This window comes from Theobroma umbraticum, unplaced genomic scaffold (assembly GCF_002168275.2).
Source record: "Theobroma umbraticum cultivar Fairchild unplaced genomic scaffold, ASM216827v3 scaffold_12.1, whole genome shotgun sequence".
NCBI classification, from domain to species: domain Eukaryota; kingdom Viridiplantae; phylum Streptophyta; class Magnoliopsida; order Malvales; family Malvaceae; genus Theobroma; species Theobroma umbraticum.
This window is the reverse complement of record NW_018397269.1, coordinates 855,834-868,926: the sequence shown is the minus strand read 5'-3', so window position 1 is coordinate 868,926 and position 13,093 is coordinate 855,834. Positions and strand designations below refer to the sequence as shown.

The window sequence follows — 13,093 nt, the reverse complement described above, 5'->3', positions numbered from 1 at the left end:
GAAAATCGGGGACAAAAAAGATTGGATATGTTCCCAGCTAATTTTGAGCAACAAGATTCCATGTTCATTCCAACTAGGTTGGTTTGAGCTCAGGTGATTTAAAAGTTGGGATATAAATAAAATAATCAATATTTTAGCAACAAAAAGAAATGAATGCAACCTAATTCAGTCGATGCCCAGTTAACTTGTAAAGTTCCTACAATTTCTAATGTACCAAAATTCTCAACGTCTAAGCCTTAATTAGCCAAAGAAAAAGGTACAGTGAGTGGGCAATGTCTTCAGAAAAAAATAAACTGATAAGACTTTAAGTGCACTAGCCGAAGAAATCCAAATTCCAAAAACCCAAACAATAAATAAAAAAGTAAAATATCTTTATTTTTTAAAATTTTGATTAAAATTTTATATATATTCATTAATTTTCAAGATTGACACTTCGCTAAACAATTAATATTATATTTTTAAAAAATAATAAAAATAAAAAGTACTGATTGATGCTCCACAATTCACTTAAGAAAGGAGAGCACTGGCCTGTGCTCTCAAGGGAGGGGAGCACGATGGATAAGGGGAACACTAGATTGGTGCTCCTCATATGGAAGTTTTTTCTTTAATTAATAAAAAATAATAAAATTTTATAATAATAATTATAAAAGTTAATCAAAAATAAAATTATTTTTTTATTTTTATCACATTAGTAAATTGATAAAAATATTAACAATTAACTAACTATGTGTTTAACAAAATAATTTTTTTAAATTAAATATCTATTTTAAAAATTAATAGATTTTATTATAATTTCAATTAAAATTTAAAAAATAAAAATATTTTACCCTAAATAAATAGTAGAATATTTTGTTGTTGCTTTCTTAACGACGTTGGTTCATTTCCGGTAGGTTTATCTGGTATTGAAGCAACCATTTGGTTTTTTTTTTCGCTCGTGAGGATTGCTCCAGCTGGATATCATTATTAATTAATCCACCAAAATTAACAAAAAAAATAAACATTTTTGAGTTCCTGAAACAACATTCTCTCTTACTTTTCAGGGTTTTCTTTCTTTGGCATGATTTTTTGTTTTCGTGAGGACACACAACAAAAGACCAGTGCTGTACCAGTAGTCTAGTGCATTGACTGTTGTCGTTTCCAATTCCTACTGTTCCAAAAACTTTCAAACCCCAAAATGTTTAGTGCAGTCAGAAGCAGTAATATCACTTTCAGCCTTTTGCACCGTGACGCACCTCCAAAACAATCCAACTTATAGGCTAAGGCTAGAGCTGTTCCCTACCTATCTTTCATCACTGGATAAACCTTATCTTCTCTTTCTTTCTTTTATTTTTTGGGTTTTACTCCATCAGTTGGTTCTCCATCTTCAGAATAATTGAAGGACAGATAACCTTAACACTATAACCTAATACCCTGCCTCTTTCTTCGGAATTGGATTGAAGATAGTCTAGGTTTTTCTTTACCTCCATTTTCTGTGGTAGCTCTGTTTTGTTGGACTAGACTGAAACCCACAATTTGGGACCAACCTTCCTACAAATTAAACTTCCCACCTTGAATGGTTGGTTATTGCAGACCCTCTGCTCTCAAAACATTTTCAGTAGTGCCCTATCCATTTACTTGGTGCCGTAGCTGCTAATGCTATCTAAGAATGCATGGTATTAAGTTAGTCACTTAAACTTGGCTCAATTGATATGTTTATTGTAAAATTACTTCCGAGTATAGAGAGAGGATAAGCAAGAGGCTTTGGACGAAGGTTGCCAAAAACCAAATTCAATTAAAAATTGTGCATTTCCACCCATACAATTTTGAAAGCGTGACAATTAACTTTAAAGGGAACTAGTTGGCAATAAACACACCTTACCTAAAAATTGAAGACCCTATAGGTCAAGTAAAATAAGTAGTGCTTTAGTTTAATCCTGCTTATTTATCGCATAATTGGAGCCTAAAACCTCCAACTTGAAGTCTCAAGTGTAGATAAAGGAAATTAAGATTGACTTCCTCCTGTCAAGGCAAAAGAAAATTAAAAACTCGAGAAAGAGAACAAGGGTTTTATCAATCCCATGAGGAGAGGCAGCTACGTACCAAAACATTGGTTAGCCAATGGCTTGAAAAGAGAACATGGTGGGAAGTCTGTTTCTTATATCATGCCTACATTTTCTTCTCAAAAACATCACCAAACAAGTCCAAATTTCTCAGGCCAGAGGGGGATGGAGCAATTGCACAATATGCCACACCAACATAACTCTTGCTTGGTGAGATTCATGCCATACCCATTTATTTAGAAAAACTAAAACAAACAGAAAAAACTCAGAAGGAGAGAAAAAAAAAAAGGTAGGCCTTATCATTTGATCCAACCTTGAAAGTTACAAAGGCTCCCATTAAAAAAATCTAGCTAAGAAAAACAAAAAAACATAGAAAAGGACTAAAAGATTTGACTACGAAGAGAAAAAAAAACTAGAATTACACACTTGGATTGGTTTTCATTTACCCTCGTTTCTCATTCAATCATACACTCGCAACTCAGTTAAAATATATCCCCAGTCATTCTTCATTGGGATTCTTCAACTCAGTTCCGGAGTCAACTCACTTTCCTGACTCAGTGGTGGCGAGTTGCCAAGCTGAGGTGGCGATGAGCGGCCTTGTATGCCACCCAAGCATTAAACAACCATTATTCTCCTCCACTCTATACCCATCACCGCCAGCAAAAAGAGCCAACAACATGCTCGCTTGCTTATACGCGTTTGAACCCAAGTGAACCGGGCTGAAGCCAGCCGTTTCCATCCGAGTCCTCCACTGAGTCAGCGTCTCGTGTCGCTCAATTCGGTCCATCCCTTCACAGGCAACCACATTACAAATCTGCCTTCCCAAATATAACTCCGACATAACCAGGTCTTGACTCGGAGGCGCCACCCCGGAGCCTTCTAATGAGTCAAAAAGACTGGAATAGTAATGTAGAGCTTCAGTAAACCGGTCTACGAAAAACGGACCGTTGTGATTAGCTTCTTGCTCCACAACCGTAAGAATTTTGGGCTTCATTGCTTTGATCGAAGAAAGAACTTTTTCGATCCCGCCAGGTCGAGCTAGCAGGCGGTGAAGTTCGAAAACAGAATTCACCGCCACTGCCTCTACCTCAGGAGGGCGGATCTCGAGCATTTCAGGCTCAAGATCAGCCAAACTAGTGGCGAAGAATCCCCTGAACTCAAATTCGACACCAATAGTATCAGCCAACTGAGCCAACTTCCAGCCCACCTGCTGTAAAGCATCACTATTATCCGGCTGAGGCGGGCCAATTCCCGTTAACCGAAAAGCTGGTGGCCCGCCTGGCCTCAATGCAAGAGCTTGCATCAAGGCTGGCCACTGCATCCCCTGTTTTAACCCGAAATCGATAACATGAACACTGTTCGCCGTTGCAAAAGCTTCCAGGATAGCTTGATTGGCTGTAAAATGAGCAAATTTCAAGTAGGGGCAAGTTTCGTAGAAGTGCATCTGCAGAATATCGGTGTAAGATGGGTCAAGGGAGTCTTGTGGGTAAATCCTGTAGATTCTACGAGCTAAGGCTTCAGCAAAATAGGTAGCAACTTTTCTCATGGCACCAGCTTGAGACGCGGCAAGTAAGCCTATATGCTTGACTAAAGCATCTGCCAGCTTGAGATTATCTTGTTGAACAGCTTCAGCGCAAGCCATCAAGGTGTGAACCAGTCGAACCCCAGTTTCCTGCGAGTCAATCAAAACAACAGGGCGAGTTGACTCAGTTACTGCACCAGAAACTCCAATCCCTTGTGGTGATGAAGAAGATGAACCATATCCAGTGGATCCAGATGAACCAATTGAAGTTTTCATTCGTTTCCGGGTACTTTCCGAATCTGATTCTGATTTTGGTGGCGGGTTGGCAGCAACCCCTGGAATTGCCCTGAGATCGTACTCGGAATCATCATTATAAACCTGAGATTGATTGCTGCTGACAAGTTGTTGTTGACGTTGAGGTTTTGAAGGATCGTGATTAATCTGACCAAGGATGGAAGAATTGGAATTCGAGTTCCCCAAAACAGGATCAAGATTTACTGCTGCTGGATTGTTTAACTCAGTCAACATGCTTTGAACCCAACCAGAAAGATCGGAAGGATTGTAATGAATAGTGTCACAAGAAAGATGTGAAATCCCATCTTCCTGAGCAGTTCCCATAACCATCTCCAACTGTTCCAATTTCTGAGCAACATCGGCCATGTCTGAATACCGAACTTTGTAACCCAGAACGGCCAACAGCTCGTCCATCCCGCCGGCATCTTGCTCTTCTTCCCATAACTTTCCTTTGTTTGGATTACCAATGGTTGAGCTCTCAGCTTTTGAGCCACTCCCACTGCCATAGCTAGTGGCTCCACAGATTTCCTCGTGTTCTCTCTTCATTTGCGTGGAGAGTATGGAATGAACCCAAAAATAAAAAAATCAAGGCCAGAATTTGTTCATGTCAGTGAATTGGGTTTTGTTTTCTTGTATTTGAAGCTCAACTTTTTGGATTAAAGAAAGATAGAACAGAAAACAGAAAAGGGCGAAGTGGGATCTGGGTGGGAGGTCTAATGGAGGAAACAGGAGGGCACTGGGAGAAGAAGGGATAAGGAACTACAGAGGCCATAATAATGGGACTTTTCTTTTTCTTCTTATGTTTTAAAGGGTTTTTTGGATAAAGAAAAAAAAATAAATCATATTAAAAATTGCATATCGATTTAATTAATAAAATTGTCCCTTTAAAAGTTGATTTTGAGCTCAAACTTAGTTAAGAATTACTTTCTCCCCTATAAATTAACCAGAAAATATTTATAAAAAAAGATTTTGCAAACTACACGTGATTTTTTAAATTTAGTAACAATAATGCATTAAATGTAAAATTGAAAACAATATTTTTAACATATATAATTATGGGTTTTGCTAACAAATGTTTTTAAGGGCCTTCTTTAAAGTTAAGAAATAATATTCTTATATTAAATACAATAATTGATAATTCTAATATATTAAGAAAGAGATATTTACTCAATATAATAAATTTGGAGAAGGATTTTCAATGAAAATATTGAAATAGCAGAGAAACAAAAAGAAAAAAAAAAAAAAAAAAAAAAAAAAAAAAAAAAAGAGCCGTAGCAGCACCGCAATGTTAAAAAGGATGGGTTGAATTGAAGGGATACTTTGGTAGTGTACACTGTACAGATCGCGTACACCAGTGCAATGAACTAAACTATGCATACTCTATATACATATTTGATAATCAGCTGCTCGTACGCTTAAATCAATTACTTATATATTTGGGTTTTGCAGTCTGTGGGCTCCACTTGTTTATTCCTATTCTTTTTCATGCATCTTTCGTTCGCTCGTGTCGTACACGCTCTTCATCATCAACGATGCCAAAAAGAAAAGGGCATATGTCGCTGATTTTAATTTAATTTATTGCCATGCAAACCAATATCTATTTTAATTTGAAAATGAAAAAAATCTATTTATCCTAAATATTATGTAATTAAAATATTCTACTTTAAATAATGATTTGAAGAGTAAAATAATGAAAAAAAAAAGCGTTCAATTCAAAAGGTATAATATACAACTTAGTCTTTAGAACATGTACGCCTTTTCGAAGTCCTTTATGATTAAAAGACCAAGGTACATTCTATCAAAAAAAAAAAGAAAAGAAAAGAGGTACATGCATTTGATCGGTAATTTTTTTGAAACTTTAACAAGTAATACTGTAGAATATTTTGTGATTGATTATTAGGATCACCTTTGACTATTCATCTGGAATTTGTTTGTATTTTTCTTTTGAAATTTATTTTGAACGTCAATTACATATAATTTTTATGAGTTTATCTAATTTATCACTCCGTTTTAAAAGAAAATTTTTAGACTATAATACTTTTTAAAGTACTTCACTCATTTATTCAAGTTTTTTATGAATAGACTGTTATTAGTTTTGATTTTTCTAAACATCTTAATAATGCAAATGAATAAATATCCAACTTATTTATATATTTTAAGTGGTTTTTATTGAATTTTTAAGAAAAACATCCCATTTAAATTAATAAGTAGTAATAGGTATAGTAGTCCTTACTATAAGTAATAAATGTGAGATTTTATAATCACTATTCTAAATCTAATACATGATAATTTATTATGAGTGTGCAAAAACATGGACAACACATATTTTGATATTATGTTAAAGTTTTATTAATAATAAGTGGAATAGTTTTTATTATAGGTAACAACTATACATTTTATTATCATGATTCTAATATTCCCATTCATTTGTAAAAACAATAAATTTAATACATAACAGCTCACCACATAAATATAATAACAAAAAACAACACCTACTCTGATATCATATTAAAATTTTAAATGAAAATCTTACGCAAAACTAATTAACCGTAAATGAAATAATTTTTATTAAAAGTGATAGATATGTAATTTTATTATCACTATTCTAATAGCTTTGACAACTTTTCACAATAAACAAAGGCATATATAAGGTTTAACTAAAATTCGGTTGAAATTTGCTAATCTGATTATATATTTATCCTAACTAACAAATAAAATGACTTACTTATCACAACTTTAAAGTGAGTCAATCTTAATAATTTTGAAAAAGAATAAGATTGAAGAGAATCAAAATAGCAAGTCGTAATCTTACTTGGCTGGCACCAATTTTCAACCGAAAAAGTGAGAAAAAAAAAACTGTTCATGGACCAATATATTAACAATGCCGGCTAAGTGTTTCACACGCTCCCTGCAGTCGAGTGAGCAAGTCGTTTTCACTCCCTACACGGCCACATGAGGGGAAATGCAGTCAACTTTAGCTCAAACATACATCTAGCGCGAGTGTACACCACGTTCCAAAATCAAGCAAAGCGTAGAGTCCTTATAAAGCCACATGGCGAATCCTCTACGAGGGTGGACTCCACCTCTGCGGAATTGATGTGATGATTTTCTCAGTGGCCCCCATCAAAATGGAGAAAGATTAGATCAAAGGAGGAGGCGATTCAGACGTCGACATCAACTTTAGGACCATCGAACACGTGGGGCCCAGTCGAAGACATTGCCGTGTTTTTTAACGGCGTTTTAAAGAAAAATTAATATTTTTTTTAGAAAATAAATAATTTAGAGCCACAAAATTGACACATCAAAGTTTCATATTGGTCCAACCACCCTATGCTTCTGCCACGTTGCACTCATATAGGAATTTGGGTTGGATTTAACTAATAAGTTTGTGATACGGAGATTTTCATGTGCAAAAAGTTTTTGCAAGAGCTTTGATCCGTTGAAATGTTGTTCTTGCTTTCTCCTCATTCAATTCTAAGCTATTGCAAGTTATTATTAGTCTTCACATTATAAGTTTTAGTTTCCGTCAAATATAATTGGGATTAAAGAAAATAAAGCAACAGAAGTGCTTTGGGCTTTGATTAGTGGATGCTTGGTTGTCATCACATGGTTTGTTCTTTCTTTCTTTTCCTTTAGAATGATTGGAGAAAGACTGGAAATCATTTTGATTATAAGCTGCTGATTGGTGATAGTAGAGGGAGTTACATTGACGGGAAATTATACAATTATATTTTATCTTCTTTTTTTTTTTCAGCATTGAACTCTTCTACATGGTTTTTGGATAAAGGGTAAAATGAGATCATAGTCTCTTATTATCATAATTGTTCAAGAGGAATATTTATGGTGTATTTTCTTTCCCTACCAATTGAACTTACTCCGTACGAGTGATATTTGATTCTACTTTTGCCATTAGTTATCAAGCTTGTGACCTTCTTGGCTATTAACATGGTTAGATTTTGATAAAATTATGTATAAATTATGATTAGCCTCTCAGTAACAATTGAAGCTTGTTTTAGAGATTGTAATCCTTTTTAAGAGAGTAATTCTGTCCTCCTCGTATTAGATTTTCTCAATTATGGACTTTATTAGTTATATTTATTTTGTCTTTTATAAAATAGGCTAAGGTTATTTGGTCTTGATAAAGTGATAATTAATTATATCTTATAATCAGATCTATTTTGTCATGTATGTAATCAATAATGATACATGAATCTATTGATTCATGAATACAATAATGATATATGAATCTACTAATTCATATATGCAGTAATGATATATGAATACAATAAATGTAAACTTAATGTGTAGGCCTATTTACGAACCCTTTATCCTATGGTGGGTGGGACGAGGGATTCACTATATAAAGAAAGGTTAGGTTCCCTCTCTTATCTAAACAAAAACATAAAGATCTCTCTTATCTAAACAAAAACATAAAGATCTCACTCATTAGAGAGTTACAAAGAAAATGAGAGGAAGATCCTAGTGCATTGAAGACCAACAGTCAATTTGGTTAATATTATTTCCGTTGTTAAACCATGGATCAGAAATTAGGTACGCTTTATGTTCTAAATTCTTATTATGGTAGATCATGGATTAGTATAATCTTATTTATACATAAAGTTTTTATCAATTGGTATGAGAGTCTGCCATAGTTTGAATTTAAGATCTGATCAAACATTAATTTATGTGATTTAGCATAAATTTTAAATGTTTAAGCTCATATCTTGAAATTTTTGGCTATTCACATGCATTCTCCTAACTCTACATTTTGTGTTATTTTTCTGAATTTGATGCACTTGTAGTATTTATTTTTTATGTGCATATAAATGATTATTCTAGATATTTTGGTGAGATATTTTTGGAATATATATGATAGAAAAATAATATGCATATGTTTGAGTTGAAAGTAACATATACTCTTTTTAGATATTTATGTGTTCTTTGGATAAAGTTATACAGTACAAAATTAAATAACTAAAACCATATAAAGTGATATTTCTCAATTTTTCAATGCAACAACTTTATTCGTGATGTAGATGAAAGATTTAATAATTGAATATCTTATATGGTTTTGTCACAATTGTAGATATGATTTTTAGTGTATAATGCCCCATACTCAATAAAATCTTGATAAAGTAAACAAAATCATGTCATAAATTATATGGGTAATATAAAGAATACCCTGTTATGGGAGAAGTTTCATTTATACTAGTTAATTCGTAGTCACTAAAGCAACTAATTGGCTAGTGTTGTGAAATTATCATTCCTATATGTTTTAGTGATGTCTCTGATTTTAACATACGTTCATTTACCTAAAAGTGATGTTTTTATATTAAAAATAGAAAATAGCACATAAAAGCATTTGTGTATGGTGATTGGCTAGTCCTAGTAATATATTCGCTTAAAGGTGGTAAGTTACAAAGGCTGTGTTATATTCTCATGACTGTTTTTATGTGAAAGAGTTCCTAATTACATGCCATGCATTCAACCTAAAGGTGTTTACATGATGATGTGCCTAGACTCTTTGGCTATACTTATTTATGATTTTAGAGTATTTTGATTACCCTATTTATTCTAATTAAGTTGCATTATTTAAATTTTTAGTCACATTTTTTGTCAATAACAATTTAGCCATTATTGCGATTTTGACTGGGTCAAACTTTAAAAATTTAAAAAGAGATGTTGAATTTACCATTCAAATGGCATATATAAATTTGGCATTGAATAATGATAGGCCTCTAGAGCCTACTATTAGAAGCACTATGGAGCAAAAGAAAACTTTTAACATTTAGGGAAAATCCAATAAGTTTTGTTTGCTTGTCATTAAGAGGTCAATTGCTGAACACCTACTTAATAGACTTCCTAATACGACCAATGCAAAAGAGTTTTTTGCTACAATAGCCCAAAGATATAGAGTGTCATCAAATGTTGAAATTAGCTTTCCATGAAATATGATGGGATAGAAGGAGTTAGGGAATACATCATTAAAATGGTCCATTATCAAATCAAACTGAAAGCCCTTGATATTTCTATCGTTGATACTTTTATGGGTCATCAAGCCTTGAACACCTTCCTTCTGAATTTAGGTATATAGTGACTGCTTGCAACTATCAAGATGAGGCTTGGAGCATTCTCATCACAAGATGTGTTGCTAAGGAAGAAAGAATCAAAATCAAAAAGATCAACAATATTCTTCTTGTTACCAAGGCTCATTACAAGAAAGATAAGAAACCAAATCCTAATACTCCTAGACAAGTTCATGATAAAAAGATAAAACATGGTCAATTTGTCAGTATGAAAGGTCCTAAAACTATTATTAAGAAAAAACTTAAGTGCTTCTTTTGCAAGAAAAAAGGACATAAGAAACAAAATTGTCTCAAACATAAGGCTTGGTTAGAAAAGCGTGAATGTGCAAGTAACTCATTGTCTCTCGTTGTTTATGAATCTAATTTACTTGAAACCCCATATAATTCTTGGTGGCTTGACAGTGGTGTAAATAACCATGTAGATTTTACCTTATAAGAGTTCATAATCAAGAAGAAGCCAAATTAATATGAGTCCAAAGTCACAATTGGCAATAATAAAAAGGCAGAAGTTGAATTTGTAGGAACAGTTTGCTTAAATTTAAGTATTGAAAATAGACTTTTGTTAAAAAATACTTTCTATAATTAGATGAAATTTAGTTTTTGTTTTTGTTTTAGACATTGTTGGTTATGCTTTTGATATTAAGGATTCAATTGTTAAAATAAGTTTTAATTCAAAAGATATTGGCATGTATTCTTTAACTTGGGGATTATATAGATTGTGTTTATCTCCTACTAATGTTTGTGCCACCATATATGTTGTTGAAGGAGTTGCTAAAAGGCATCACATAAAGGAAACATCACCCATGTTGTGGCATAAAAGGCTTAGCCACATTTCTAAAGAGAAAGTAGAAAGGTTGATAAGGGATAGCATCCTGCCTACTCTTATTTCTGATGACTTGGAGATATGTGTTGATTGCTACAAGTGCAAAATGACTAGAATAAAAGGAAATGGGTCAAATAGAAGTTTCGATTTATTATAACTTATTCACATTGACATAAATGGACCATATACCCCTATTATTTTCAATAGTAGGTATTGTGACATTCATTGATGATTTTTCTCAATATGGTTATATGTTCTTAATTAAAAAAAAGTCTAAAACTCTTAATAAATTTAAGATCTTTAAGACTAAAGTTTAGAAATAGTTGGGAAAAATCATTAAGGTTGTCAAATCTAATAGATGTGGTGAATATTATGGTAGACATGACACATCTGAATAGCAAAATGGTCCATTTGCCAAATTTTTAGAAAGTTGTGGGATAGTGCCCCAATACGTTATGCCTGATAGTCCTAAACAAAATGGCATGATTGAAAGGTGAAATCGCATCTTAAAGGATATGATGAGAAGTATGATGAGTGGGTTCATTTACTAGAATTTTTTTGAGGGGAAGCAATTAAAACAGCTTTGTATATCTTAAATAGACTTCCTACCAAGTCTGTGCCTAAAACCTCATACGAGTTATGAACAAGACGAAAACCAAGTCTCAATCACATATGTGTTTAGGGATGTCCTTCAGAAGTGCACCTTTATGACCCCACTAACAATAAGATATGGTATCGATCCATTCGTTATTTCATAGGGTACCCAGATCGTTCCATGGGCTATAGATTTTATTACTCCAATAGAGGTGGTAAAATTGTTGAGGCAAAAATAGCTAAGTTTCTAGAATTGGATGTGGTTGATACTAGTTGCTCTGAAATTAAAGGTAAAGGACAACATATAAAGATGGCAAGAATTCCTACATGTATACAGCAAGACACTGTTATGGAAACAAAAATGAATAAGAACTAGTGCAACCAGTTCTTGATGGAGTTCCCCAAAATCAAAATCTAGTAAAAGGACCACAAAGAAGATCTACTACGAATAGGAGGCTTGCTCTTTCTTTAGACATATATGAAGTTTATCTTGGAGAGGGTGATTATGAATTTTATTTTGTAATTGATTCTGTAAATTTTTTAGAAGCTATTTCTAATCTTCAATCAAATCTGTGGTGGATGCAATGAGGGATGAGATATAATTTATGTCACATAATGATGTATGAGAACTTGTTAAGCTAGCAGAAGGTTGCAAGCCCATAAGTTCTAAATGGGTATACAAAATCTAGAAAGATTCTAAAGGAAAGATTGAGGGGTTCAAAGCCAGAATGGTTACTAAAGGTTTCACACAAAAGAAGGCATTGATTGTAATAAAACTTTTTCTTGTATCATCTAAGGATGCCTTTAGGATTATTATGGCACTAGTGGCTTATTATGATTTAAAGCTACACCAAATGGATGTTAAGATTGTCTTTTTGAATGGGAATCTTATTGAAGAAGTCTATATGTTGCAACCTGAGGGGTTTAAAGAAGAAAGAAAAGATCACTTTGTATGTAGACTTAAAAAGTTTATTTATGAGTTTAAACAAGTTTCTCGTCAGTGGTATCTTAAATTTGATGAAGTACTGTTGGATTCTATTGAGAACAAGGTAGACAAATACATATATTTCAAGATTAGTGGAAGCAAGTTTATCTTTCTTATCTTGTATATTGATGATATCTTGCTTGTAAGTAATGATTTAAGGATACTGCAAGAAATTAAGAAGTTATTGGCCAAGCAATTTGACATGAAAGATCTTGGGGAATCATCTTATTTTATTGGAATTGCAATACATAGTGATAGATCTCATCACATGTTGGGGCTTTCTCAAAGTGCATATATTAATCGAGTATTAAAAAGATTTTCTATGCCTGATTGTAAAATTGGAGCTGTGCTAATTATTAAAGGTGATAAATTGAGCTTGGTACAATGTCCGAAAAATGATGTTGAAAGAGAATCAATGAAAGCAAAACCATATGCTTGTGCAGTAAGAAGCTTGATGTATGCTCAAGTATGCACAAGATTGGACATTGCTTTTGCAATAGGTTTCTTAGGTAGATCCTTGCTTAATCCTGGTAAAAATCATTGGGAAGCTATAAAGAAAGTGATGAGATATTTGGAGAAAACCAAGTAGGGATGTAAATGGGTAGTTAATAATCGGTTACCTGCAAGGATTCGATCCGATAAAATAAGGTTCGGGTACTACATAATCGGTTACAAGGCGAGTTCAAGTATTACTTTCAGTACCCAACTCGGGTTCGGGTATCACTTTTAGGGTATCCGAAACTCGAACTC

At 33.3% G+C, this 13,093-nt stretch overlaps 1 protein-coding gene across 1 annotated transcript; it reads right to left on the bottom strand.

Annotated features, from left to right (window-relative positions):
• Positions 1 to 2,030: 2,030 nt before the first annotated feature.
• Positions 2,031 to 4,639, bottom strand: LOC110425832 (DELLA protein GAI-like). Its single transcript, XM_021440882.2, is given in 2 exon segments — positions 2,031 to 2,585; positions 2,587 to 4,639. Coding segments are annotated over 2 exon segments (1,842 nt in total). The 5' UTR covers positions 4,402 to 4,639; the 3' UTR covers positions 2,031 to 2,558.
• Positions 4,640 to 13,093: the final 8,454 nt, after the last annotated feature.